At 42.5% G+C, this 27778-nt stretch overlaps 3 protein-coding genes across 3 annotated transcripts; 1 reads left to right on the top strand and 2 right to left on the bottom strand.

The window, feature by feature from the left end:
- Positions 1-1657: 1657 nt before the first annotated feature.
- Positions 1658-9395, bottom strand: actr10 (actin related protein 10). Its single transcript, XM_030721718.1, has 13 exons — positions 9206-9395; positions 7478-7550; positions 7288-7370; positions 7090-7198; positions 6486-6593; positions 6236-6303; positions 5987-6066; positions 5204-5239; positions 4528-4607; positions 4347-4420; positions 4071-4152; positions 2639-2840; positions 1658-2428 (listed from the first exon to the last, which is right to left on the bottom strand). The coding sequence occupies exons 1-13, from the start codon at positions 9280-9282 to the stop codon at positions 2247-2249; spliced, it is 1254 nt and encodes a 417-aa protein (XP_030577578.1). The 5' UTR covers positions 9283-9395; the 3' UTR covers positions 1658-2246.
- Positions 9396-10066: 671 nt separating this feature from the next.
- On the top strand, positions 10067-16299 carry armh4 (armadillo like helical domain containing 4). The gene is made up of 8 exons (XM_030721830.1): positions 10067-10210; positions 11277-12166; positions 13445-13807; positions 14114-14257; positions 14409-14567; positions 14724-14755; positions 15101-15250; positions 15373-16299. The coding sequence occupies exons 2-8, from the start codon at positions 11299-11301 to the stop codon at positions 15445-15447; spliced, it is 1791 nt and encodes a 596-aa protein (XP_030577690.1). The 5' UTR covers positions 10067-10210; positions 11277-11298; the 3' UTR covers positions 15448-16299.
- A 5258-nt stretch (positions 16300-21557) lies between these two features.
- On the bottom strand, positions 21558-25880 carry naa30 (N-alpha-acetyltransferase 30, NatC catalytic subunit). The gene is made up of 4 exons (XM_030721964.1): positions 24869-25880; positions 23975-24098; positions 23702-23757; positions 21558-22190 (listed from the first exon to the last, which is right to left on the bottom strand). Exons 1-4 carry the CDS (start codon positions 25703-25705, stop codon positions 22053-22055), a joined length of 1155 nt encoding a protein of 384 aa, XP_030577824.1. The 5' UTR covers positions 25706-25880; the 3' UTR covers positions 21558-22052.
- Between the last annotated feature and the right edge of the window lie 1898 nt (positions 25881-27778).

Raw genomic sequence — 27778 nt, 5'->3', positions numbered from 1 at the left:
GGGCCATGCTTTTAGCTCTATCCCCCCTCTGTTTAAGGTAGCTTTCATCCTATTGGCTAACCCTTACAGACACAAGGTTTGAACAGCAAGTGGGTGGGGCTTCCATGCTGACAGCTAGAACTTTGTGCCTGAAATGACCATATAAGGGACATCCCTTCTTCTTAACATCATAGAGATAGAGTAGAAAAAACTGAAACAGAGTTTAGAGCATGCTGATCTCATTATTTGAATCTGTACATCCATCATTGTAACAATGTGACAGAAAATTACATAACTCGCCCCCTATGACGATCACAGATAGTGTGTAATTACCACTTATTGCCATTTAACAGGCAGGCCTCAACCATGTTCTGGGGAGTCCCCTTCTCAAGTTCCCACCTAGACTTCCAAGTCAGATAAACAAGAGGTCAGACAGACGGACGGACAGCTGCGGCTTCCTGTCTCTGGGAACCACTCCGATACTCCAGTCCCACTTCTAGTCAGCGGACGATGGGGTTTCCGTTAGCTGGAGCAGAGGCAGCAGGTGGGACAGTGCTATATGTCCAGATGTGGGCAGGGTCGTGGCTGTTTTTAGTTAATTTTCAATAAGGGATCATTGAGAAAGGCTGAGATTCATGCATGATTGGTTCAACTTCAATCTGAGCTTGCAATAAAGCTTTCACTTTAATCCCCAAATTCCCACTGGAGCTGAAAGGGACTCTACACAGCTGATACATATTGCTTTGATCTTCCATGAAAAGGAAACAGATGATATTAAAAATAAAAATTAAGTGATGAAGCTACATGTTTACCTTAAAATCACCAAATTATGTCTGCTATGACGTTATAAACACTGAGGAAGTTGCTGGACTTATTACGGTCACTGAAAAAAGAAAAAAAAAATCAAAAGAAAACAAACACACCTTCTACTCACCATCTGTGGCTCCATCACTGCTGATTTTAGTTCTTCTCCACCCAATGTTTATTCCTGTGATTGAAACCCAAACATGATCTGTTTTCCCACACTTTTTGCCAGTCTTAATCTGCAGGTGCATTGTGGGTAATGCTACTGGTTCCCAAGCCCACAGCAGACAGACAGAGGAGCACGGAGTGATTAATGTGACCCAAAAGGCCAAACAGATGCGACTCCATTGCAGGACATGCAGTTATTAAGTGCGTTAGGACAGGACTGAATAAGCACATAACCTACACAGCACAGTGGCTTCATTATAAATGTACTTCAACAAAAGAATCAGATAAGAGGCTATAACTATTTATTTATTTTAAGTTAAGCCCAATACAAACATTTTACCATCTATAGATGTACATGCGCCTTAGTAAGAGCCGGTCACTCCACTGTCTCCTCCTGTCAGTTTTATTTATTCACAAAACATTTCAGTTACCACTCGTCATCCTGGATATAAATGCCTGAAAGCATGTTTAAATGAGTTCTGTATATATTTCCAGAGGGTTACAGAGCAACATGTTTTTGCTTGAGGGATGTTTTTTAAAGTTTGTCTGCAACACACACAAAGATATTCTCAGTTATTCAGCCTGATTAGACCTCATCAAGACCGTGTGCGTGTGGACCCATATCTGCATCTCACTGCCCTCTTAATGCACTTGTTTAATATACTTATAGCATGGAGGACACTAAAGAGGAAACACCGAGAACACCTTTACATGTGCAGGAGTTTTAATGTATTGAATCATACAGCTAAGTACAACCAATAAATACATAAAACACTTTCCTTTATTTTTGGAGACACTCCTTGGATCATGATCAACATAAATATATTTCCTCAACAGTTCAGCAATATTTTCTGTAAGTTTGCTGATTAATAGATGACTAAGTTTAACCGCAAAAGTCCTTGAAAAAGATTTATGAAAAATGGTGCGACTCACTTTAACAGGGAAAAAAAAGAAAAAAAAATACAGGAAAAAAATATCTGAGTGAGAGGAAGCACGTAGAGATTTAGCATCGTTAACAGAAGATATGGCTGCATGGAGCACAGACACCGTTTCAGATTTAACACAGCAAGAATTCCTGTGCAAAACTACTCCAAGTGCTGGAAAATCCAAACGTCTGCTCTGTTTTCAGAACAGAAATCAGCTCATCTGATCAAACAGTCAAAAATACATACAGTAAATGTAAGGGGGACTACTTGACATTAAAAACATGTTGAGCTGTTTGTGTGGTTAACAGATTAACTTCAACTGTAGTGATATTACATTAAAGAGAACTGAACTGCTGGAATGAATATACTCTACTTCTCTGTGGAGAAGGCTCTCTTCATTAGTGGAGGTGGTGTCTTTCCTGCTTCATATAAGGACTCTGGAGGAGGGGAGCTCAGGCAGCACCAGTCTGGGATGCGACCTGTCTGGTTATAGTAGTCCCGTGACACTGACCTGCTGCCTAGGATGTCCTGAAGGGCTCCAAAGATGGCACCTGGTGAGCAGTTTACAAATGTTAAAAGAAAAGCCACAAAAAAAACCCCTTTTCCTTCTTATTTAAAGGCTGAAAAATGCAGACAGCGTGCTTTAATAAATGTGACGCTGGTAAAAAAAATATTTATCCACAAAGCTGTTTTTAAAAATTTCTCGCAGTCAGAAACTCTCCAGTTCAGCATAAATATTTAATATACATTTCATGTCTGACCTCCAAGCCACGCAGTGCAGTTCGGCTTTGCAGGTGGAGAATGAATACGGAAGCTCTTGCTGGCCAGCACGTTGCTGTACTTGGGTTTCTCCACCAGGAGGCGAATCTCTGTCAACAGGCGGTGAAGGAAGCCGGGCAGCATGGCGGTGCCTCCGATCACCACCAGGTTCTCAGAGAGCACTTTACGGGTGTCGATGGGGCACTAAAACAAACGCAAACAGGTATTTTCATACAATATAGGTGGAAATCATCTGCGCTTCATGATCCAATTTCTGCTACGGGGAAAAAGAGGCAGGAAGACATTAACGGCTGACCCAGAAAAAGATGGACTGTGACTTCATTGCAGTCTACACGACAGCAGCCAAAATAACTCAAACTGCACAGTCATTTAACTGCTGGATAATATGCAGAGCAACACGGGGGGTAATTTCCTCCATCCAGAGTTCCTAAAGGTTCAGGACAGTAAGGCAAAAACTAAATCCACCACTAGAAAAAAACAAATGAAGTCAAAACTAAAGGAATTATAAAACTCTATAATATATAACGCAATGTAATACAACAGCACCACAAACTGCAACCCCGAACATGACCGTTCAGCTGAACCACACTTCTCTAGAAACAGTTTCAACAAAAACGTTTAGGCTGTCAGATCGCTACATCACTCACAATCTCACAGATGTTCGAAAGGTCAAATCAAGCAAATTAAGGAGTATCTGAGAACTAGGACCTACTATGACTGTGGCTGGTACTGTTTCCATCATGCGCACCTGTCTATTTGTATGCCATCATGGCAGTATAAACCAATCACAAGATGGTCTCTAGTGTACACTTGCACTCATTTTAATGCCATTTAAATAGCATCAAGTGAATAACTAGCAATAACAATAACATTATGCCACGATCGAGCTGAACAGAGATGGTACAGAGGACCAGAATTGAACTGGCACCAGTACAAGGCTCAGAATCAATAAACGCCCAGACGAATGGTGATGCTGCTGGTATTTATGCAAACTTAATTCATTCTGAGAGAGTTGATAGAACCTCCCGCTTATAACAACAAAGCCACTGTGTCAAGCAAACACATTTTAAGTGGCCCTGTGTTTACAGTCTGTACGCTCCAGTCACGGCTCAGCGGGCAGGAATTTTAAAGTGTCAGCTCTTTACTGCCTTTAATGAAAACTTATTTAAATGCAAAACACTGAATGTAATAAGGTACTGTTAGCTTTGTGGAAGTAGCCTGACATCATCAACCTCTGGAAAGCCTTACAAACAGAGTTATAAACGCCTTTCTTTAAAGGAGCAGTGCAGCAAGTTTGACTACTCTGGTAGTTTCCGAGCTGATGGCTTTTACAAAACAAAAGATGCAACTGGTTCCACATCAAATCACCTTAACAATACCCATTTCCATGACTGAATAAGAGACTATCTTTACCTTAACCAGAGCATCAAGTATCAGAGTGGCCACACTCTTCTCCTCATTGTCCTGTTCAAATAGGAGCTCCATCACAGAGTCCCTGGAAAAAAAACGAGAAAATAACTTCACAAACTGACAGCTGAATCTACCTGCAAGTTAAAGATAATTATATCGTCATCTTAAATATAAGAACATGTGCAAATATCTAAATCTGTATAAAGTTACAGGTAAATAAGAGGCACGTGTCTGGCTCTTTCATTAAGTAGAATATGACAGCAGATAAAAACAGCAGACCTGATGGATCCTTTGATATGCAGGATTTTCTCTCCATCCAGTGGGTAGTCGACATCTGGAGGCGGGGCAGGACGCTATAAACACATTTAAAAGTGATGACGAATTTCATTATAACATACAAAAATTGTCAGCAAAAATGCTTGGGCAAGTGTGGTAAGCAGTATGCAAAGAGCTCACTTACCTCTGCTGTACCATCCAAGTTAAATTTGGCTTCCTGGATCTTGAGGCCTCTCTGCAGGTCACTGACAAAGCATGTTCTCACTGCAGGAAACAAAACACCACCAGCAGTCACATATCCAGGAATGTTTGTGACCGAGGATAGGGAGCAAGTATTTTCTTTTCGCTCCTTCATAACTGTGGTTTATGTTAAGGACCTTTATTACATAGCTGACAAAGCCATTTTGTAACACAGTCTCAGTAAATTATACTTCTGCATCATTATTTACATATATATATATAAAAAAAAAAGCAGATGGATGTTTCTTCTATTCTTAATCCTTCATTGTTCAAGAAAGCCACACAAAATATAATTAAACTAATTCTTGCAGACAAATTAAATGAGGCCCTTTTGTGTGTCAACTTTAAAGGCTGCAGCCTACAAATGACGGTGTTCAAGAAGAACACGACAATAGCCTCCACATCCTGAAAACACAGCCAGGTCTCAAACTGTTCTCTGAGTAAAAACAAGGACTGCAACAAAATGCAGGTCGATTTTGCTGCGAGAATATTTCAGGGGATGAAGGGTAAACAGTTTGGATTTGTTTTTTTAATGCTGTACAGACTATCCACAGTGCTCAAGGGTGGAATAAAATCGAGACTTACAGCTTTTACATTTGAAATAACTCAGTCAAACCTACCCTTGATGTCCTCCACGGTTTCTTCTGGGATAGTCCCTGAGGAAAAGATTAAAAAGGGAATATAAGAAATGAACATTCATTTTCTTTAATTCACTTATGCACCGCTCAATTTCGCTTCCCAGTTTGATTCATGATGCTGAATCAGCAGCTGAAGAAGCTGACAGCGCAGCAGAGGACGAGTATCAAGTGTGACTGCTGGGTGTGGAACGAAGCCAACTATAAAAAACTTCAGGAAAACCCACTACTGCTGATGCAGAGACTTTTGTGTTTGTCACTACTGTCGTTACACAAATGCTCAGATTTGGGGAAAAACATTTTCTCAATCAGGTGTAAAGAGGCAATTACAGAGATCTCAGTTCCTTTGCAGAGATGATGCTTTACAGCCCGTTTAGTGAGACACTCTGCTGTCTGAAAAAAATAGGACATAAATTATACATGTATGTGTGTGTCTTTTTCATTCTGCTGCAGCTGCAGATCTCACGGCTCGACACAATGACTCAGTTTGGTTTTCTCCATCAAGAAAAAGTGTGGTGAGAATCTCTAAAATAGACTGTATGTATAATGCATAATTCACAAAACTGAAAAAGTGATTCACTCAAATGTCACACAGAAACAAGTTCTTCCTATGAATAGTAAATGTTACATAATGGGTCACAGCCATTACATTCTTCTGCTCTTGCTACTGTAATAACCAATCAGCAGTCCATAACAGAGTTATGGCTTCGCAAGTGTACCCATTTAAAAGACAAAGACAGATGGTGGGTGCCAACTTTCTGTAATTACCAATGACGGCTTGTACGCTCTGCCCTGTGGTTGTGTCTGTGTCCACAGTGCACTGTTCCACAAGAAGGCTGTCTAACTCCCTATAATAAACACAAACATGCATTTATGTGACAAAACAAGGAATTCAAAATGGTCCAGCAGTCAGAAGATTTTCAATCACATGCAAGAAAGAGTGAAACAGAAGGACTATTTTTCCAGTAAAGTGTGTACAAAGCACTACACTGCTGCTCTTAGAACTGCAGTACTTACTTATGGATGGTTTTCCCTCCCAGAGGCAAAGCTTCCCAAGAAGGCAGAATAGGAGTGCACTCATATACCTGATTTACCAGAGTTAAGTTCATAAAAATCCTAAACCTGGAGTTAATAACAGTACAATAAAACCTCCTTTAAACTTAATAAATATCACATGTATAATATATAAATTATAATATATACCATATACATAGTGGACCATATTGTACAGTATTTCAGAGACCACAGGATAGTGGGAAAAGGATACGGGCAGCACCAGCGTCTCTGTATATCCACAGTCCATCACCAGTGCAGAGTTGATGCCCAAAGTCATGATGGCCATGAGGTGACTAGGAGCAAATAGCACAGAGGGCACCTGGAAAATGACACCAATCATGGAGTGAAACTTTAGAACCCCCTATATGAACTACAGTTTAGAGACAGCCCCCCCCTGAATTGGATAAGCAGAAGAAAATGGATGGATGGATTTAAACAAGAGCTAATTTTAAGTGGATTACACTGTGGTCACAGGGTGGGGTTTTAGCTCAGCTGCAGGAGGCTAAGTAGTCCAGGGAACCATGCCAGGTAGAGCGATGGGGACACCTGCTGCTGTCTGCCAATCAACTTTTGTGTTGTCGCTTGCTAAGAACCTGATGACACACATCAAGACTTCACAGCTGATACTGCCACGTCAGCTGTGCACTGAACTGAGAAAAGAAATCTTCCCAGAGCTGTTGTCTACAGTGTAGCGTGCTCTGCCATGCTGGGCAGGATCCAGTGGAGTGTGTGGTTTTTGTGGTATGTATACACAGTGAAAAACAGAAACTTTCTGCTCCCTGGTCTGATCCCTGCATGTGTCTGTGCTTTGGTACCTCAAACTGTTTGAAGAAGACCTTCGTGAGTGTCTCTCTGAAGTGGGACGGGCAGAGGATGGACTCGATGATGACCACTCTTCTGTCGCGAGGGTTCACCAGCAGGTGCCTGATGAGGCCAACGGGAAAACAAACAGACGTAATGCAGCCGCAACAAAAACTACAGTAACCTAGTCACTGGTTGGAGGAGAATCCTACCTGAAGTACAGTATGTGGATAAACTCTTTGAGAATGACATAAAGTTCTTCTGTATTGATGTTGTACTGAACCACTTTGACTGCCTGAAAGTGAAATATCAGATACCACATCAGCAAATATTTTATTTTATTTTTGCAATTTCCACAAATTATTCCAAATTATTTCACAAAGCAGAACACAGCAGTCTCACCTGCTGCTGTCCCGGTTTGCGGATCTCGCTCGGAATTATGAACCTGGGCCCCGTTTCCCCTGCAAAGCCACATCTGCAAGAAAAGGAAGCTGTCAGCTGTGCTGATAGGAAATGCGGCACATATCAATGTTTATGGCTGTTCAGTAATAATCATTACCAGTGTTTTAAATACTATAATTTTAGTGACTCAAGCTTTGTGAAGACCAAAAACTTATTTCAAAAAGGCACAATCATTTCATAAAAGGTCAATTCCCCCACCATTTAGCTGTAAATAAAACAACAGTGCTTCTTTGTGTTGGATGTTCTGGGGCCGTAAGTGCGAAACAAAGACAACACTATCTGAAAAGAAGGTGACAGTCCTCTTGATCTTCACATGACTTAATTCATATCACTTTATTTTCCTGCAAAATATAACAAAAATAACACTATACTGGTTTTAGTAAATGACAACTTGCCCCCTGTAAACACCTGTTAATATATGGAGACGTGCAAGGTTTGGGACAAAGACAGCCAAAATTGAGATTGTTTGGAGATGTGCAAAGGAATAAGAAGAATCATTTTATTGATCCCAGAAGGAAATTCATATGTCTGACATAGATCTTTGCTATTTGAATGAGAACTGAAAAGCCTGATGCCTGTGGGGTTGAATGATTTTCTATATCTCTCCGTGAAGCCTTCCAGTACTGATGATTTTTTTGTTCCATAAAGAGGTTATAAAGTGGGTGGATCAGAGTTGTTCAGGATGGCTTCTGTGGCGGTAACTGGTTACTCGCAAAGAGGTGGTAAGACAGTAGCTCTCTGACATTGGCATACAGCAGATCAAGGGTTTTATTTGCTCTGGTAGGACAGTCAACAAATTGTGTGAATCCAGTCAGGTGGGAGGAAAGAGAAACATGATTGAAGTTTCCTGAAATTATGAAGAGTGCCTCTGTATGTTTAGTCTGCATTTTGAGGGATCGTGGACAAAGGATGTTGAATAAGGAACTGCTAGTGGGGAGGAAAAGAGGGAAACCACAGAGAAGATTCATGGATGTAGTGAAGGAGGACACGCAGAATACTGGTGTTGCACAGGTTTGGTGTTAGAGAGGAGGATGCTAGGGATAGGGTGAGATAGAGGCAGATGATCCACTGTGGCGCCCCCTAAAGGGAGCAGCCGGAAGAAGAAGATGAAGCTTTAAGCTCTATGAGAGCTTTCAGATGATCAGATACTTAAATATATTAAGCAAACAGCAGTCATTATGGGGAGGAATTCAGATGCAAAAAAGTACAAATGAGAGTGCCGGACACGGTCAGGTGTGTGATTAACTAAAAGCCAGATTGGTTGTCCAGTCACTTTTCCCTCTATGTCACCTAACACCATTTCTCACCTGTAACAATACACTTTTAATAACCGCGTTTCTTCCCCAATAACTATGATATTTTAATTTCAAACTGGCTGAATGTCACAAACGCGAAAATTCGGTGTTGCTGATAACCTAGTATTGATACTAGCTAACGCTAGCTGAACACTGACAGTTAGCTAACCTAGCACTGGCTGGGTGCAGCATTCACTACCAAAACTATGTTTTTTAGGAGGTTTTAACCATATGTTACACCTTAAGTGTCCAGTTACCTTAAAATATACCTATAATTAAGACGCGGGGGGTTTATTTTTAGAAAACAAAGACGCATGTTAGCATATTGTGCTAGCTGAGTGGCTAGCAGGGCGTGCTAACGGCTGATACTCACTTTGTGTATGCTGCTCCTAAATCAATGACAATAGCAGTCTTCTCTCCTCCGCTTCCCAACCCGTCAAATAATGGCATTTTATTAGCTGAGTCACCTTTGGGCGAGAACTGTACGTGTAATTAGCGCCGGCAGCCTCAAACTGCCATCCTGTTAGAGGTCTGTTAGCTTCCTTCTGGACTGGGCGGGGCCTTCAGAGACACGGTGACATCACGTAAAATAGGTAAAACAATAACACTAAAACGTTTACAATATTTGCATAGCGCTTGTGTGGAACAAGCGTTAAAAATGATTCACATTAAAGTTAAAGAAATTTTAAAATTAATATTTTAAACTCTGCCAAGAGTGTATGACTCAGTAAAGAATAAATTAAAATAGATATTAGCTTTCTGTCAGAGGGAAAAGAGTTAGGATACTGTCAAGTAGGGATGGGAAAACAGGCTTTACTCGCACTTTACTTGAATCTACTCGCGAAAACTCCCCAAATCAGTCGTAACGCAGGCGGAAACTTTCTTTACAACCAGTTCAGAGACAGCAATCAAATAAAAGGGTACTTTCGCCTGGTCTCTTATAAACACTCATCACTGTGCCGAGCAGACGACCTGAAAGTCGAGGTTTAGTAGCTGTCTATTGAACGCCACCAGCAGCCTGATATGACCCTTTGGGATCGACAAAACTACAAAAGTCTGCACTGGAGATGAAAAAAAAAAAGATTAAGAATGAGCAGAAGCAACTGAAAGGAATTGAACATTTGCCGTTAATCAGAGCTTGGATTGTCCGATCATAATAAATCTTGCAGATTTGGAGGCAGCACTTCAGAGGCGGGCGGACGTACGTAGGCTGACTTTGAGTCAGTGACGCTGAGCTGCACAACAACAAGCCTCTCCATCAGCTTGCTTTCCACACTACGCCGAATTTGTATCCGTCTGCGACTTGCATTTTCTTTGCGCACTGCAAGGGAAGCTCCGCGTCCTCCGAACAAAAGAAACCCGTCATGAACTCTGCAAGGTAAAAGACTGCTCTATTTTTAGCCCTGCGCGACTTTAATTGTTGCCTTATGCAAATCTCGCTCTCGACACCAGAATGTGGTGGGTGATGCGACTTAGGTGGATGCATCGGTGCATGTGAGGCTATGCATCGCTCCTCCCGTGCAGACCGGAGAAGTGTGGTTGAACACCGCAGTGTGAATTTGTTTACAGTCCAAAATTCTCGGGTGATCATGTTGTCATGTGGAGGACTGCATGAGCATACCGGCTGAGTGCACCAAGTGTATTGATCCTGTGAAGGCAGGATAGTAGATAATCCTGTAATATGCAGTTCTGTGCATCATCACTGCTGGGTGAGGATTTCACTCAGACGTTCGTCTGACTCAGGCAATAAGAAGGGTGTGAACCCTGTATGTACCAGTCATCTCTCTAATTTTGACAGCAGTGATTGATCATTGCTTGATCGTTGTTATCACATCAAATGAAGCAACAAAAATCCCACAGTACACGATTTGCGTTTGAGTGAGTGTGTTATAAGCACATATGCTTTCTGAAAAATGCTCTGTATTAGCTGGATGCAGTTGAGTGGAAATGTACAAATTTTTCATGGAGCCATCTGAAGAGGATCCTAGAGGATAGAAAACCTGGTGCTATTTATAGGTGAAGTGTGGAGGGGTGCTAAGGATTGCTGTGTCAGTTTCTCTCTCACACTGTGCAGCTCCTTCTGTTTATACAAAATGAACAAAAGAATCAGAGATGAAAGGGAATTTCATCCGCATTAAGAAAAAAAAAAATGCGAGCGCGACATCAAAGCAAAGGCAGGCAGAAATGCTCAGTTAATCCTTTTCTCTGTGGTTATCGATGGTGATCTCAAATTAAATGCAGTTTGCGTTCTGCCCCTTTAATCTATAGTTGCAAAACTTTCTAAGTCAGCCCAGCTGGGTGTGTGTCTCCCTTCTCATGCACCGCCACCTCTGCTTTGTCCATGTTTATATGTCAGCTGGGAAACAGGGCTTAGAAGTTGTAGATAGGGATTGGTCACACCTCTGTTAAGCCTCTTAGCATGTGTCATTCATGTTCACTGTCAGCAGGCACTAAGAAGAGCCAGAGATGCTGATGTTTGGGATGCTCCATCACCTCGTACTAACTGGAATGTGTCTCTGTGTCTACGGAGCCCCGTTCAACCTCCCAAACTTGAACCCTACGCGGGCCAGCTTGGTAACAACCACCGGGTCAACACATGCCACAGATTTAAAATCTATACCATCAATTTCAAAACATGTGACTGGCCTAACATTGAATGTAGGTGCAGGAGGGGGGACTGGCCCACATGGGAGACCCGGGGGGATAGATGCCGTGACGCAGACAGAAAATGGGGACAGCCTTGATGGAAGATCTAGGCTGAGCGAGGCTGGTAGAGAGGCATGGAGCCAAAGCGGCGAGGTAAAGAAGATCGGGAGCACATCTGAGATGGGAGACTCTGAAAGGCAGTCAGAGGCAGCTTCGGTGCTGTCTGTGGATTCGGAGAGCATCAAGGAGGATGCACCAGCTCACGGTGAGCAGTTAATTCCAACAGGTGGCACAGAGCAGTTGGACATGGACGCCAGTACTCAAAAAAGGAATCCAGACAGATTTTTGGCCTCCACCATAGCACCGTCATACCTGCAGAATTCATACAGCCAAAAGAGTAACCCAGCTAGACTGGAAGGGATGAAAAGCTTTGATTCTCACCAGGATAAAGAAACAAGTCTGCCAGAACCTCCAAATCCCTCTGTTTCCCTCTGGACCCAGACCTCCCACAGTCCCACCCCTCCTTTTGTTGCCCATCAGACATCCACACCCTTGGCAATTTGGGGCCACGACAGAGCAACTATATCCTCACTACCGGATCCCTTTTTACTTGAAATTGGACCCAGCCTAATGCCCAGAGAGGATGGCCCAGAAAGTCTGTGGACTGAGGCAGCAAGACCTGGAGGAGGTAAGGCAGGACAGTTATGAAATTAATGTAAAATAGACATGCACTGATTTCTATTATTATTTTTATTCAGGTGACAGTTTCTCTAATCCCTGACTGGTCATTAATTCCACATTTGCACACTAAAGAGCCACTGTGGGAGGCATTGCTTCGCAGCCATTGTCACCCAGTAAGAACACTTTCCAACAATATTCCAGCTTGCTGGATTTTGCAGGGTTTCAAGGGGCTTCATTAAAAAGAGTTTCAGAAATGAAAATGACATATCTAGCGGCGGATTTTGCCTTTGATGATTAGCAAAGAAGGCGTCGCCTTTTTTGCACACTCCACTTTGAACCCCAGCTGGGACCCGTGGCAGTCTAATTACTTTCTATTCTTGACTCGAGTCTGGAAAAAAAGAGAACGCACACACAACAGCCAGGAAAAGGCTGGTGGCAAGGTGTGTTATACAAGTCTATGGCAGATTCAGCCTGCTCCTTCTCCTTTTTAAGATAGATAGATAGATAGATAGATAGATAGATAGATAGATAGATAGATAGATAGATAGATAGATAGATAGATAGATAGATAGATAGATAGATAGATAGATAGATAAAAACAGGAAATACATAGCCCCTAACCTCCTCTCATTTTTCTGATACTCTCCATTCAGGCTATTGTGAAAGGGCCAGGCTGGTTATTATTCAGTGAGTCAGGAGAGGGAAATGGATTAAAGACGTCTGTCTGAGCCAATATGTGTCCGTGCAGGGATTGTCTGTTTGATGAGACTTTCTCCCAATAGCAAAGAAACTCAATTCCCAAAATAGTCTTATGTAAAAGGACTGCAGTCTTTAGAAGCATTTTTCAACCTCCTTCAGAAATGCTTTGGATTAAAGGTAGTAACAGTTTCTCTTGTGTCAACCCCTTTTCCTGTGTGCTAGCCTCTTATCTCCAAAGAACATTTTTTTGTGTCTTCGCTGCACTGCTCTGAAGCAGTTTATAATTAGAAAGCTGCGTGAGCAAAGGAGAAGCTGTTTTAAAAGGCTGCTTTCTGTCATAAATACTACATAAGCTATATGCTGAATACAGTTGCTACTTCTCTGTGGAAAAATATGCATTTTTAATTTTAGCAGTCAGCGGGATTGTGCATAGAGAAACAGCAAGACGCCTGCCTCGTCATCATTCATTTGTCCTAGTTCAGTCACTAAATAAAAGCCAGCTGATCAGAAATGTTCCAATTAGACTGTTATGCTACACACAGTGACTTTGCATGTGACTCTGAGCTTCTGTTGGCACAAATTGCAGAAGAAACCACACTCCCAATGTCTCAGGATGAAGCCACAGAGGCCACGATGTCATCAGAGGCTCTCCCGCTCATCTTTGAGCCGTTTGAAGATGTCACACCAGAGAGGGCAGCGGCAGCGGTCACCCGTGTGTCGGGCAGCAGCCAGCCCAGAGGGCTTCCTCGGTCAGAGGCGGGCCTGGACCAGCTGGTCACCATAGAGAGTGACAGAGACGGTCCCTCACACGCCTCACCCGTCCTTATACCAGACTGGACGTCACCTTGGCAGACATCTGGCAGCGAGCTCCTAGAGCCATTCGGGTCATTGGGTCCATCTGTTTCTCAGCGGCAAGTCGAACCTGAGCCAGAGGATCATTCAGAAAAAGGTGAGAGATGATGTGGCATGACCCGAATGATTGAAAGAATATCAAAATCAACACGATGCTCTATGGAATCATGACCTAATATCATACATATCTTCTGTGTGAAGCACATTGAATTTGAGTATAATGAAATGTATTGCTACTGTCATATAGCTGTTTTGGTTGGGGGTAGGGTGGGGTGGGGGTTTAGTCAGTTTCCTACAAATCAAAAGTATTTCATGGTACTACCAAAGTACAACCATAGTCATGCGTAGCATCTGTATGAAGACCCCAACACATTCTGCTGTCTGTTTCATTTACCACATGCAGTCTCTGTGAAGACACCAAAGCTGGAAGACAGCTTGTCCTCTGCTGGCCCCTCCCTCTCATCTTTTCAGCAAGCAATGACAATGGTAACCATGACAACCCACCAGCCAGCACACAAATCCACATCAGAGGAGATGGAGTCTGAGGGTAGGCCGATTTTTTTTTTTTTAACGCAACCTACAACCCCATTAAATATACCTTTGTAATACGTTCATGTACGGTCATAACAAGTGTCCCCCTCTACTCATCCTCCTCCTCCTCCTCCTCCTCCCAGATAATTTTTCTTTATTCTCCACAGAGGAGCTGGATGACGATGATGAGGATGAGAACTCTGAGGAATCGGTGGAGGAAGAGAGTGAAGAAGACCTAACAGAAACTCCTAAAACATCCTCGACGCAGCCGCCATACAGTCTCATCCCTCCACCTCCTGTCTGGGTTCAACGCAACCAGGGGCTGAGTATGTGAACATGATTTCTAACCCATATTTTAAATCAGCTGTTGGACATAATGGAATGTATTTAGTGCGCCTACAAATGCACGTTGCCCGTTTAAAAATATCATGCTAAACAAACAGAAAATTTTAAATTATAAAAGTATGCCTCTTTTCTTCCAGTGCGTAGCTGGGTGGAGCTGATCAGAGAAAAGGTAAGACTGCCCCCTGCTGTTTGTCAACAAGGTCTATCAAAACATCTAAAGAATTAATTAGCAATTAAAATCATCAAAAAATTAAAATTCTTTTACAAAGAGTTCATAGATACATCTTATTATATTGTGCTGCCAGGCTTTTCTTTAAAGATGCATACTGTAAACATCTATATAACAGGTTCATAGTTTTAAGTGGGTTGCAGAGTCGAAATATTTTGACAGTGATCAAAATATAGGATTATATCAGCTGTATCTAGTAAATGCCGCTTCTTCCATCAGCTACACTATGCTACATAATTTGGGGGTACAGTTAGGGTTTGACCTCTGTGTCATCGCCCTCTGCAGGCGGGGTACGTGTCTGGGATGTTGGCCCCTGTGGGCATTGGTATCACAGGGGCCCTGCTAATTGTTGGCGCCCTCTACAGCATCAGGATGATTCACCGGAAAAGGAGGAACAGCTTTAAACATCAGAGGAGGAAGGTCAGGCAGCAGGAGGTCAATACCCTAATAACTTACTCTCCTGTTTTCACTTTTAATTGTGGACCAGTCACATGGAACAGGTCTCTGTGGATCTGAAGTGCATAGGTTCAACCTTAAGATTATTTTTTCCTCTCCAGCAACCTCGAGAACCCGGCACCAGCCGTCAGGACCAGGCCATGCTGCTGGCTGACAGCTCTGAGGATGAATTCTGATGAGAACCTTTTGGGCCTCTTGTTGTTGACCAACCTGCCGAGGCTCCTAAACTGGAGGTTTGGTGGACACCCCCATCGCTACTGCATCTCCAATCACCCTGGGGCTGTCCTCTGATCCACTGAAAGGGACTGAGTAAAGGGCACAATTTACATAGGCGGCACACAGATCAGATCCGCATCCTCTCCCTCTCTGAAATCACCAATCTGAGAGGTGCTGCTGACTCTAAGGGTGTGGTAGGATTGGTGTATTACAAAAATAAATAAATACGTAAAATACTACTGGTCATAAAAATAATAATGCATTAGCAGAGGGGGGTACTGGTAGGATGGTGTAGTTGTAAAATGAATGGAAAACAGTCAAATAATGACATAAAAAATGTAAATTAAAGTGTTGTATATGTAGCTGACTGGGGAAAAGTTGTGTTAGTGTAAATAAAGTCTTATGTATTCATATACTTAAATACTTGTGGGAAATCTACTAATTTGCAAGGAGTTGGACTAGATAATTATTATCATATGTTAGCTGAAGCTAACAGCTAGCCTAGCTCTATCCAAAGATGACAAAACATACCCACTAACATGTCCAAAACTCCCTGATAAATCTGTTATATCTTATAGAAACTATTAATTTTTTTCAAATATTAGTAGCCCTTTGTTTTTTGTTTTTTTAACTACTGGACAGTTAGGCAAGCTGTCCTGTTTTTAGTCTTCATGCTAAGCCAGAATAAACCACACCTCTGTACAAAAATCTTGACCCACCCCACATTTCTTTATATTTTGCCAGGAAAATAGGAAATAGGTGCAGAATTTTATTGAAACTTGCAAACACAGCCTGAACTCTCTTAGGCAGCTTTCTTGTCATTTCTTTAAGTAGTCTTCAGGAATAGTTCTCCAGGCTTCTTAAGAACATTCAAAGCTCTTCTCTGGATGTTGGCTGCCTTTTGTTGTGTTCTCTGTCAAAATGATCTCACACTGCTTCAATAATGTTGAGGTCCGGGCTCTGGGGAGGTCAATCCATGATTGATAGTGCTCCATTGTGTGTTTTTCTACCCCGGTATGCTTTTACTGCACTGGCAGTGTATTTGTGATCATTGTCATGCTGAGAAATAAAGCTGCTGCCAATCAGACGCCAGATGGTATTGCATGGTGGAGCAAAATCTGATGTTACTTTTCTGCGTTACATCAATTTTGACAAGATCACCAACAACTCTGGCTGAAATGCAGCCCGAAAACATGACAGAGCCTCCACTGTGTTTTACAGATGGCTGTAGACACTCACTGTTGTACCTCTCTCCTGACCCCTCTACATATTGACAATGAATTCATCCAAAAACTAAAAATTTGGATTTATCACTCCATCAGACCTGTTGCCACTAATTATCAGTCCAATTATTGTATAATGTGGCATACCTCAGCCTTTTCTCTGTTTTCCTTCCTTAAGAAGGATGAGGCTTCAGTGAACAGTAGATGGATCAGCTGAAGGGTCAGATGCATCTCTCAGGTCCTGTGACAGGTCTTTGCTGGATTTTTTCCTATTAAGGATGTGACTTTCAGATATGTCTATGTAGGTTTGCGGTCATCCAGGTCATAGTAGTGTCTGGAGCTTCAAATACTGTTCATCTGCTGTCATTTTTTTTTTTTTTAGGCCTGCTTCTTTTTTTGTCCTCCACTTTCCCCAAATATTTTGAGGACACATTGCGTACCTGAGATATGCCAGGTTTTCAGCCGATAGCTCTTTGGAAATGACCTTGTTGGTGCAAACATACTATTTTCTGCCTGTGATATCTTTGGTATTTTTCAGACACAACCAGAAAAATTGGAAAAATTGTGTTTTTACCACAGGTTGTTAGTAAGGAAGTACCTACAGATACCATTTAAAACTGAGGGTTTCTTTGCCAAGTTGTCTGTTATGTGTAGATCCAACATGAATTCGTCCCTTGAGTTAGATGCCTTTTTTACGCTTGAATGATTCATAGGCCACTGTGGCTTTAAAAAAAAAAAAAGTCCTCTGAAAATTGACTGGATGGAAAATGAGTGAAAAAACAGCCAATGTCCAAAGAAGAACTTTGGAAGTCCTTCAGAAAACCTGGAGATCAAGACAATTTGGCTGCATGGAAGCACAATATAAAGAAACGAGGTGTGGCTCAAGAGTTTTGCAGAGGACTGTAAGTCTCTGCTGCTGCTTTATATTCAGCTGACAGAAATCAAAGTGGTATTAAAGTCTTCATCCAACTCCTGGTTAAATTTAAAAAAAAAAAAAAAAAAAAAAAAAAAAAAAAAAAGAGTAAATCAGCATTTTCTCCCAAAATGTCAAACTATTCATGTTAAGATAAAACCTGTCACATACAAGTCACTTCATTTAATGCTTGGTGAGGAATTTATGCAAATGCAAACATTTTATTGAAAGTCATCTGTTCATAGAAGTCACCGTGAGAAGCACATGCAAAATACCACCATCCTATAAAAGCATGTAGCATACTGCGATATGAACTCACTGCCACTTACAGCTTCATTTTTGTCCCTAAGTCCATGACTGCGCCTCATTCCATTCATACGCCGACCTGCTGCAGAAACTTCCAATAAATGAAATGTTTCTGTTGGCTGAAAGAGCACAAACACTGAAGACAAAGAAGCAGATTCATATTTTTGTGTGCTAATCTGCTGACAACAGAAGGGTTTTTCCTCAGCGCTCTTGAGCCAGAACGTCACGTCGCTCAGATAAAATGAGCTGATTTTAGACTATGTTTAAAGTCTAATTTTGAAAGACGAGTTCCAAGAAACTTCTCTGCTGCAGTCCAGACAGAAAAGAGGCACAAAGTAGTTATATGATTCACGTTTGTTATACCAATGTTGTTAAAGTGTCTTCTGTTTAAGGAAAAGCACTTTCTGTAACTTCATGAGCCATCAGACATGCTTAAATGCCTGTTTATAAGCAATAATACTGTTTTAGGGTATGTGTGATGTAAAATAGTGGACTCTTGATGTGGATATAATCAAATAAAGAGCTCTTTTTGATGTCTGATTGTGACTCTTTTCACATACAGCTACAGCCTCGAAATCAGACAGCAGACAACTCAGTTTTACAGCATTTAAAAAAAAAGGAAAAAAAAAAAAAAATCAAATAATTTATTTCTGTGTTCTTTTTCCACATTAAATAAAAGCTATTGGACATTTCCAGATCAAAAATCAATAGGGGACAGGGAAGAGGAACAGAGGAAAACAGACATGCGGAGAAAAAAAAAATGAAAATTAAAAAAAAACAAAAAACTTTTGCTCTCCTCTTTGCACACTTCATGGATGGCGGCGGAAAGACTGCAGAAAACCGCTGCGGGCTGGCTGCTTGTGTGGGTTTTGTGTCGCAGCCCGACTGCTAATACAAATGCGAATTATCTGACCAACAAAACTGGCGTCAATGGAGAAATGAACAGTCATAAATTTAGGATTGCAGCCGCCCTAGGTCATGACAGCACAGTGGTTGATTGGGATGAGGAAATTTCAGAGGAAAACTGAGTCACCATCGGAGAAAACTGGGTAATGTATGCAAAGCCACAAGGCATGACTACAAACTGATTATTGATGATGACGCCCTTCAGTCTGTGAGCGTGATCTGAACAGAGCCACTGCGGCAGGCTGTAATGCCCATATATACCTAATGAAACTGCCAAGAGTTTCACGTGATTGAGACAAAAGGACGATCACAGACCCAGTTCCTTCAAAGTTGAAAACACTTCTTACACAACTGGTTTGAAAGAGGGAGACAGGTTGAAGCTCCAGAACAAACCACAAGGAGTTTGAAAGGGACCCAAAAAAATAAAAAATAAAAAATCTAAACAGTGTGTGTCTGATGAGCAGCAAAGGTAATAGTTGGTGTTCAGGGGGTCTATAGATTGTGAGAATACAAAAACAACATCTCTGGATGGGGTTAAAGTAGCACAGAAATGAGAAATAAAAATGAAATCTGATAAATCAACACAAATCGCCCCAACCCAACAGATGATTCACCCCCCCAAAAAAACCAAATAAAACAAAAAAAACATGCTTTCAATATATTCAATGAATAGAACAACACTCATATACAAATCTGGGGAAAAAAAAAAAAAATAAAATCAATCTTGTCCATTGTTCCAAATGCATACAGACACAAACTTACAAAGACAAAACATTATGTGGGTGGCAACTCTGTAAACATCTACTCTCCCTTCCAGTCCTCGGCTCCTTGGATGTAACATCTCAGCTGAGCTGCTGAAAGGGGGAATAAACCCTAAACATGAACAGGATCCTGTAGTGTTGGCTAGCGTCTCCATCCCGGATTCATTAGAACTCCCTGTGAATTTTTGCTGGAAGAATGCATCTGCTGTGGTGTAGCAGATTTTCTTTTTAGTAGTGCCACATGGCAGCACGCTGTGGTGCTTTCTACTTCCAATATTGCAGACAAAAAGCACACAGATGCCCAATTGCATAATTTGCCACAAAGAGAAGTTCCGCATTTATAACCTGGGATAAAAGCCCCTTTCTTATTTGCCGATTTAGGGTTTACTCTCCCATCAACAACCACTCCAATCTCTCTCCTGCCTTCGCTACAACACTGAGCACTAACTTGACTCCTGAAAAATAAGGGTGCATTTTTTGTTCCGTCCTCCAACTGCTGTCCTTATAAGGCTGGAACAAAACGCGGCACCATATAAAGGCTCTGATTTTCCTGTGCGGGGCCCTCTGAAAGTAGAGAGGTAAAGGTCTAACAGAACATAATCCACACACCATTGTCAAAATAGCAGAAGACACACATTCATACTCACGCATACACACTGCAGCAAATTTCCATAGAAGTGCATCTGACCTTTGTTCACTGCTGTTGAAGCAAACTTTCTTTGCCACTTAGTGTGCTGTGGACCACCCAGGAGTCTGTCCCAGGAAGGAGATCTTAAAATGTTATAGCGAGGTTGGTTGTACGTTGAGTTAACGCACCCGGGAAGTGCATTGTGAGCTCAGCCGTTTAAGAGCGGCATGAGGTTTTACAGGTGTAAAGTAGACAAATCTAAACAAAGTGAAAGCAAACAAAATAATAAAATATGATCTGCTAAGAATACTTGCCTATTTTCCTCCTTTTTTTTTTTTTTTAAATGCACGCACACAGCATACTCAAACAGGAATCCAGCATTTGTAACACTTTGCCTCGATCTTGTGCCGAGACAGACCGGAAGTGGCTGCAGAGTTTTTCCCTGTCAGCAGGACGATCACTCCAGTCGCGGCTTTTAGTTTAAGTGGCACTTGCAACGAGGAGATTCATGCTAGTAATGCAGATTAGTAAACAAAGGAGACGTCTGACCACACCATCATTGGCAAGGAGTCGCTTTTAAAGACACCGTATTCTCCTTTTTTTTTTTTTTTGGGGGGGGGGGGGGGGGGGGGGGGGGTGGATTTTGCAGTAGCTGGCAGTGCATTTGGGGAAAATAAGTTCTGATCTGCAAAAACAGGCAAAAAGAAAGACTGCTCACCCACGCCCTGTCTGGGTTTGATGATGAGAGATTGAGTGAAGGACACTAGAGTGGAAAAGGTTCACGAGTTGAGCAAAGTTTGAGGTGCTAATGGAGTGATTTGTTTCTATCAGCTGCTCTGCGCCAACATGCGTACAAACAGGAAGGGGTTCTTGGGTTAGGGGTGGGGCCTCAGACTGGGTTAATCAATGCACTCTTATTCCCGCACTCACATTAAAATAAAAGCATGCATATCTTTACAGGCTTCAGTCCTGGAGGCTGAGGCAGATGATGTAGCAGCAACAACAGGGGAAGTGCTGCGCCCACTGGACAGGATGGGGAAACAAAAACATACAGTATGCACAACCAACCACGCGCAGTCATACAAACGTGTTCTTCACTCGCTCACAGTGAAACCAACAGCAAACGGGAGGGGGAGAAAAAAAAAAAGCCACTTGCTTTCTGAAAAACACACAAGGCGGTACAAACACGCAGTCACACTATAGCTTCTTTCCATCCCCCTGCCCAACATAAAAGGTTAAAAAAGAAACAAAAATAAACTCCACAAATATTATCTTCCCAGTCTGTGTTTACAGCCCCACTTCCTTGTTTCATGTGGTGGTGTTTTTTTTTTTATGTTTTTTTTTTTTTAAGTCCGTTTTTGTCCTGGGTTCTGCAGGAGGATTTGGTGTAGTGCCTTGTCCTTTTTCTGGGTCCGGATGCACTTCCTCTCCCGAGCTGCCTCACACCTGGTCGAAGAGGCGCTCGAGTTTCAAGGTCGCAATGTCATCGAGTCCCTGGTCAACAAGGTCATCCCAGAGACCACCCTCACTCGCCCCGCCCTCGTCACAGAAGGCAGCAGAGACCCCATTCATGAAACACCTGGTGGGATTTCAGTTCATTTCTGCCTAAACGGTTGCTCAGAGGTCAAGGACAAATGGGGGGTGTGTTTGCTTGCTTATGCATACCTATGTGCATACTCCTTGTACACAGGCGTGTGTGTGTGTGTGTGTGTGTGTGTGTGTCTATAAGAGTGAAATGACCAGGGCAGAGCTGAGGTTGTCAAGCTGATAAGTGTTCGAGGTGAACAGCACCTGCTGTCCCGTCCTCCCCCGTCCCTTCTGCTTTTCGCTAGCGGAGCCACAGTTTGAGCCGCAGCGCGTCCACTCCGTTCAGGTAGTATCTGAAGAGCCGCTTGTCTCTGACAAAACCCAAGTTTTCATATAGCTTCAGGGCTGATTTGTTGGTGATCTCAGTCTCCAATACAACCTGGGAACACAAAATGAATGTGGAATGAGCAGACCGGGTTAGCACTACTTTTGGAGCTTCTGGTGCCTAACAGAAGTGCTGAACACTTGACCTGAATTTAAAACAAACAAAAAAAGTTAATACTGGAAATTAACCTGCCATCATAGGATAAATATAAATTTAATAACACGGCCTTTACTTGGATGCTATTTTTCAACCATTTCAGACTGATTTACTGTTGGACAATCTTCACTCTTATTTTGAAACTTTCTTCACTCTTAACCAGCTACCTCCCTGTCTCATGCTTCCTGACAGGAAGGCTGATCAGTCACTGTTGTGGTGGTCCTCAATATCAGTTAGCTACCTCTCCGGAGAGTCTCATCCTGTGGTTGGATCGGCTAACTACAATATATTGGAGTGTAGCTGGTGGTAGTTTCTTTTTGCCTCATCTACTGTGAGATGAAGGGCCAACTCTAACCAGAACTTGAGCAGATGGAGAGCTGGCACATGTGCTACTACTCTGAACAAGTCAGGTCCAAGAAATTGGAGGTGGAGCACATTCACAGGATAATGGACTTATATAAATATTGCTCTGTTAACAGCTAAAATAAATATACAATGTATGGTATATAGTGATAGCATTTGCTCACCTGAGAAACTACAGAATTACAACCAATAAATACTCGTAACTCTAAACCTACCTTACTTTCATGTTATATCTTGTTAGATAAGTTGTGGGTCCAATATTTAAATTGCTATTGCAAGTCAATGCTTTTATAAGAGAAGCTATTTGGATAGAAAGACACAGAAGACCCACTGAATTTTGTAGCTCAGGGGCTTGCAAAATCTTTAAAAACAAAAACAGTTAGCAGTTAGTGTCAGTGGTACATGGAGGCTTTTTTCAGTAGTTTCCAGGACACAAACCTTCTTGGGATTCACAAAAAAATGGATACAGAACCAAAGCAAAACTACATGCGCTTGCAGTTAGTTGATTTTTTTTCTTGATAAGTGAAAACATGTCTTATAAACCCATGTACTGTTTGTTTTTGTGTACACACATTCAAAGCACTGAGTTGAATCAGAGTGCCAGTCCTTTGTTCTCAACGAGCAAAGAGACTGGAGATATCTTAATGCCGAATCACATTTTAAGCAGCTTCCATCTTCTAGATGATTTCAAAGTATGCAAAGGAAGCAGAGTGAACACGTGGCTATTCAGAGAGAACGATTTATGGCAGAGGACCAAGGTTACCAGTGAATTTCGATATGTGAAGGACAGGCCAGGATAACTGGACCTTGAAATTTTCTTTTTCAGTTTGTGTTCCTTTTAGAAACCTTCAACAAAGAAGGGAATGCCAACAGTGTAACATACTATTGATTTTATGGAGGATGCATATTTTCACAGTATGACTGAATATGCTGGCACACAGTTTGCATAAATAGTTCTTACATAATGTGTGTAAATGTGTTAAAAATTTGGTTAATAACATGCAAACTGAGTGCAAGCCCAGAAGGACTGGGTCTGTCTAACTTACCTCGTCGCAGTCGCCCTCCACCATGGCATAGATGGCCTTTTTCACCAGATTAGTACCTGAAACACAAGAAGTGCAGTCAGCAAAGTAAGAACTGACTCCAAAGTGAGAAACTAAACCCATTTGTGGCCTCCCTCTCTGATATAAATTAAAGTACTTTACTCATCACTTAGAGTGCAGAGCATATCTAAATGGTGCATTTGCATAGAGAGATTTGGTTGCCCAGGACAGCACAGTGGAGGATAGAATGTCTGAATAGGAGTGCTGAGATCTCACCGATGCTTTTCCTTCTGTGTTTCGAGTCCACAGCCAGCATGGCGATGTAGCCACGGCGAAACATCTTCTTATGCATGTCAAGCTTACATACAATGGCTCCCACACACTCCTGTTCCACCATGGCCTGTGAGACACGTGCACACGCACGCACGCACACACACACACACATGCACCAAAAAAAAAAAAAAACACACACATTCAATGGTTAAGAGTGTCTACTGAGGTGGCCACTGACAGCCTGGCAACTGTTCCTCTGAAGTTCCTGTCATATTGCCAGATCAGCTGGCTCCCTGAGCTGACCTCTGACCTTTTTTAATAGCACTTCCTCTTATACAGTTACAGCCAAACTGGAATTGGGAAGTTTTGGACATTGATGGCTCAGAATTAGAGTTATAGCAGTGTTTTCAAAGCAGAAAATACTAACAAGACACAGCACATGCAGGAGGAAATGTAATGCACAGAACTCTCTGCTAACACTGAGGATTTTATAATTGCTTTCCATTACAAAGATAGATATATATATATATATATATATATATATATATATATATATATATATATATATATATATATATATATATATATGACTGAACATGAGACATTATTAATGATGTGTCAGTTACACATTGTTGATGTGGCAGCTATTAATAGCCACATGGCTGTGTCACTGTTAAGGATAGGATGTAGCCTGCCAGGAATAAAATACAAACTAACCTGCGTGCTGAAATGTCTACATGTGTGTTCTAGCTTCAGTACACGCCTTTGGTGTACAGTCACATGTGGTGAAGAACAATGTTGGCTCCAATAATATTCCTGTAACTCAACGTAACCCTGGCTTCCACTAACCAAAGTTAAAGAGGTTAGGGGTGCTTTCTTCACAGTGTTACTACTTACCAGAAAGCAGAGTTGCGGCCAGTTGTGGATGAAGTACCTGTACGTGTAAATTGAATAAGGCTCAGATAAGTCCTTGGTGATCAGTCTCATGATCCATGGCATCTGCAGTTCGGACTCGTAGCGGACATAGCGAATGGCATGGCTCTCCCCGGGAGAGCTGCTCAGGTCGAGCCGGGCCAGCTCCTCAGCCGGCGGCTGCTGCTGCCGGTCAGCCTGGCTCTCCTCTCCGCCGGGCCCCGCAGCGTCCGGTGGCTCGTCATTTGACGGTCTCGGGGGCGGCGTGTGGCCAAACTCTTTCCCCCCTTCGCAGGCCGCCTCAGTTGTAGCGAAACCCGGCATCCCGTTCATGCTATTGTTAACATGGGGAGAGTGATTGCCGTTTTTGGAGCAGGGGCCGTGGCCTTCGTGTTGGCAGTGTTCACTATTGTTTCTAGCGACAGGAACCTCCTCGCTGCTGCTCCCGCTGCTGTTGTCACAGTTGTCGCCGGATGATCTGGGATTGTCAGGCCGGTTTCCTGCCCGTTCGTGGCTGTCAGGGTCTTCTGAGGGGCTGGCCAAGCCGTTGAGCTGCTGCTGCTCTCGGGCTTGCATTTTAAGGTGCAGCGCCGCCGGGCTAGCTCGCGCTAGCATGTTTTTCTGCTTCTTCTTAACCGACCTTGTGACTTCGTTTACTGACTGAGACTTCTTTCCCGTACCGGCAGGTACACACTCCTCCCCGCGGCAGGCCGGCTCTCCGTCTTCCACCGCCGGCTCCGCGATCCCAGCCCCGGGGAAAGGAGGAATCTCAGCCGGGGATACGGGCAGTGCGCTACTAGGCCCAGGCGGCACTGTGGCCATCCCACTGCATTAAGGTGGCGATTCACACTTGAAAAACGTTGAACACAGTTTCATCCACAAGGCGAAGGGATATACAACCAATATACAAGCTAGTTCATCGAATATTGCATAAATCCGAGGTTTTCTGGGGCGATAACGTTTCCGCTGGCGACGGCTGTCGCTGCTTTCTCCTCGATTTCCCTGCTGCCGCAAAGTGCCGTCGCAGCAAACGCCATTACAACGACAGTGAGAGCCGTTTTACGACAGTAGTGTAACGCATGGCTGTTGCAGGTCCGCCTCCTCGCCCCAGTCAGTGCCTCCTTTATAACCAATCTTGCACTTGACATTTCCATGGTCAATAATGTGTTTAGTGTATGCTAAGTTTATTTTTTGTTTGCCTGTTACCGCTCTTTCTGTTTACCATTCTGTTTTGTGTAGTCAAAATAATATATATGTCTGTATCGTACTGCGCATGACCAGAGAGTGCTTACTGGAGGTGCATGTGCACTCTGAAGACTGGAGGAGTCAAAGGTGACTGCCCTGTAAACCCAAGAGTGCGCCAAACCGAGGCTTTATCTGATAGAATGGTTTTGTAACAAGATCAAGAACAACAATAACGACGTTGCTTTTCCTCCACTAGATGTCGCCATTAGACCAGTTTGCAGCTTCATCCTCTAAAGTAGGTCCAGGTTTGTGCGTGTATATCTGGTAATATCCAATCATCACATACTATCCCTTCCAAAGGATACTATAGGCTGCTTTTAATTCATCATCCTCGGGGTGCTGGGAGGCAGGAAGACCACAGCTCTGCAGCTGGTCCTTGCACACATAACACAATAATAATAATAATAAGTTTACATTTGTTTTCTGTTTATATGTGCATTTAACTATCCCCCTGCTGTCTGCTGAAGATCATATGCACATGCCTGACCAATGCTATGTAGTTTTAATACAGTTTTTGTATTTTTTTTTTAAAGTCTGGCTTTCTTTAATTTTCATAGTGTTTATTGGACACAAAAGCACAGAGAGCTGACAGGGAGAGAGTGGAGGGAATGACATGCAGGAAACAGTCTGGGGCAAAGTCAAACCAAGGCCCCAGTAGCAGCCTTTGGCATATGGGTCTCCGGCCTAACCAGGTGAGCCATAGTGGTGCCTGCTGAACTTTTTGGGGGGTTAAATTTAGCAAAGTGCCTAACAGTAACAGTGATTTTATTTGCCTTTTTAATTCAGTTCAATTCCATTCAAGTTTATTTATATAGTGCCTATAGTGACCTCAAGGCAATCAGAATAGATTAATTTCATTTTAGTGCAATAATCTTCAAATAAAATGTTTCATGTGCACAGGTGTAATATTCACAATATTCAAACTCATGACTTACTCATAAACCTTTAGTAGAACAGAGTTTGTGACAGTGTGTGAACATGGAAGCTCCTGCTGAGAAAAACATTTTACAGGCGCAGCAGCCTGCCCATGGAAGAAAAATCATCCATTGGTTTGTGAAGTCCTGGTTTGAAGCCTTGAGATGAGCATTTTCACCCATCTTGGTGTTTTGAAATCAGATGTGGTAAGAAAGTGTCAGATCTGACTTTGAAATCAGGGATATGATTTGGATGGGTGAGTGAATACTTTTGAAATGTCAAAAGGAATTTTCATTTTGGTGGTGATGTCTTATTTATTGAATTAAAGGGTTTGGGTGAGTTCAGCCTTGCAGGTGAAACGCTGAGACCTCAGCTCTTGATGAAGACATAACACTCCTCCTTTTGACAAGGTGACAGTTGTTATTATCTCATTAATCCTGTTAAAGATGTGTCTTAAAAAAAAAACAACACATCTAACATATCAAAACATACAGAATGCATGAACTCAACCATCAGTGTATGTACTTCTTCATCTTTTGGCTGCTCTCACCCTATCCCTAGCATCCCCCCCCTGTCACACCAACCCTCTGCATGTCCTCCCTCACTATATCTATGAATCTCCTCTGTGGCCTTTCTCTTTTCCTCCTGCCTGGCAGCCATCTCAGCCTTGCCTTTCTAACTTTGTCTCCAAACCACTCATTTCTAATCCTGTCTATCCTGGTCACTCCCACTGAA

This window comes from Archocentrus centrarchus, chromosome 24 (assembly GCF_007364275.1).
Source record: "Archocentrus centrarchus isolate MPI-CPG fArcCen1 chromosome 24, fArcCen1, whole genome shotgun sequence".
Classification (NCBI taxonomy): domain Eukaryota; kingdom Metazoa; phylum Chordata; class Actinopteri; order Cichliformes; family Cichlidae; genus Archocentrus; species Archocentrus centrarchus.
The sequence above is the reverse complement of the archived record's forward strand: the minus strand, read 5'-3'. Positions and strand labels throughout refer to the sequence as shown.

Excerpts from the sequence above, each read along its gene's own strand:
- actr10 (XM_030721718.1), bottom strand. The coding sequence starts at position 9,282 with ATGCCATTATTTGACGGGTTGGGAAGCGGAGGAGAGAAGACTGCTATT. Across the intron at positions 7,371-7,477 it reads GCAAACCGGGACAGCAGCAG|GCAGTCAAAGTGGTTCAGTA; the intron begins GTGAGACTGCTG and ends TTTCACTTTCAG. Across the intron at positions 6,594-7,089 it reads TCTTCTTCAAACAGTTTGAG|GTGCCCTCTGTGCTATTTGC; the intron begins GTACCAAAGCAC and ends GTCATTTTCCAG.
- armh4 (XM_030721830.1), top strand. The coding sequence starts at position 11,299 with ATGCTGATGTTTGGGATGCTCCATCACCTCGTACTAACTGGAATGTGT. Across the intron at positions 14,258-14,408 it reads AGAGGAGATGGAGTCTGAGG|AGGAGCTGGATGACGATGAT; the intron begins GTAGGCCGATTT and ends TATTCTCCACAG. Across the intron at positions 14,756-15,100 it reads TGGAGCTGATCAGAGAAAAG|GCGGGGTACGTGTCTGGGAT; the intron begins GTAAGACTGCCC and ends CGCCCTCTGCAG.
- naa30 (XM_030721964.1), bottom strand. The coding sequence starts at position 25,705 with ATGGCCACAGTGCCGCCTGGGCCTAGTAGCGCACTGCCCGTATCCCCG. Across the intron at positions 23,758-23,974 it reads ACACAGAAGGAAAAGCATCG|GTACTAATCTGGTGAAAAAG; the intron begins GTGAGATCTCAG and ends CTTGTGTTTCAG. Across the intron at positions 22,191-23,701 it reads TGGAGGGCGACTGCGACGAG|GTTGTATTGGAGACTGAGAT; the intron begins GTAAGTTAGACA and ends TTGTGTTCCCAG.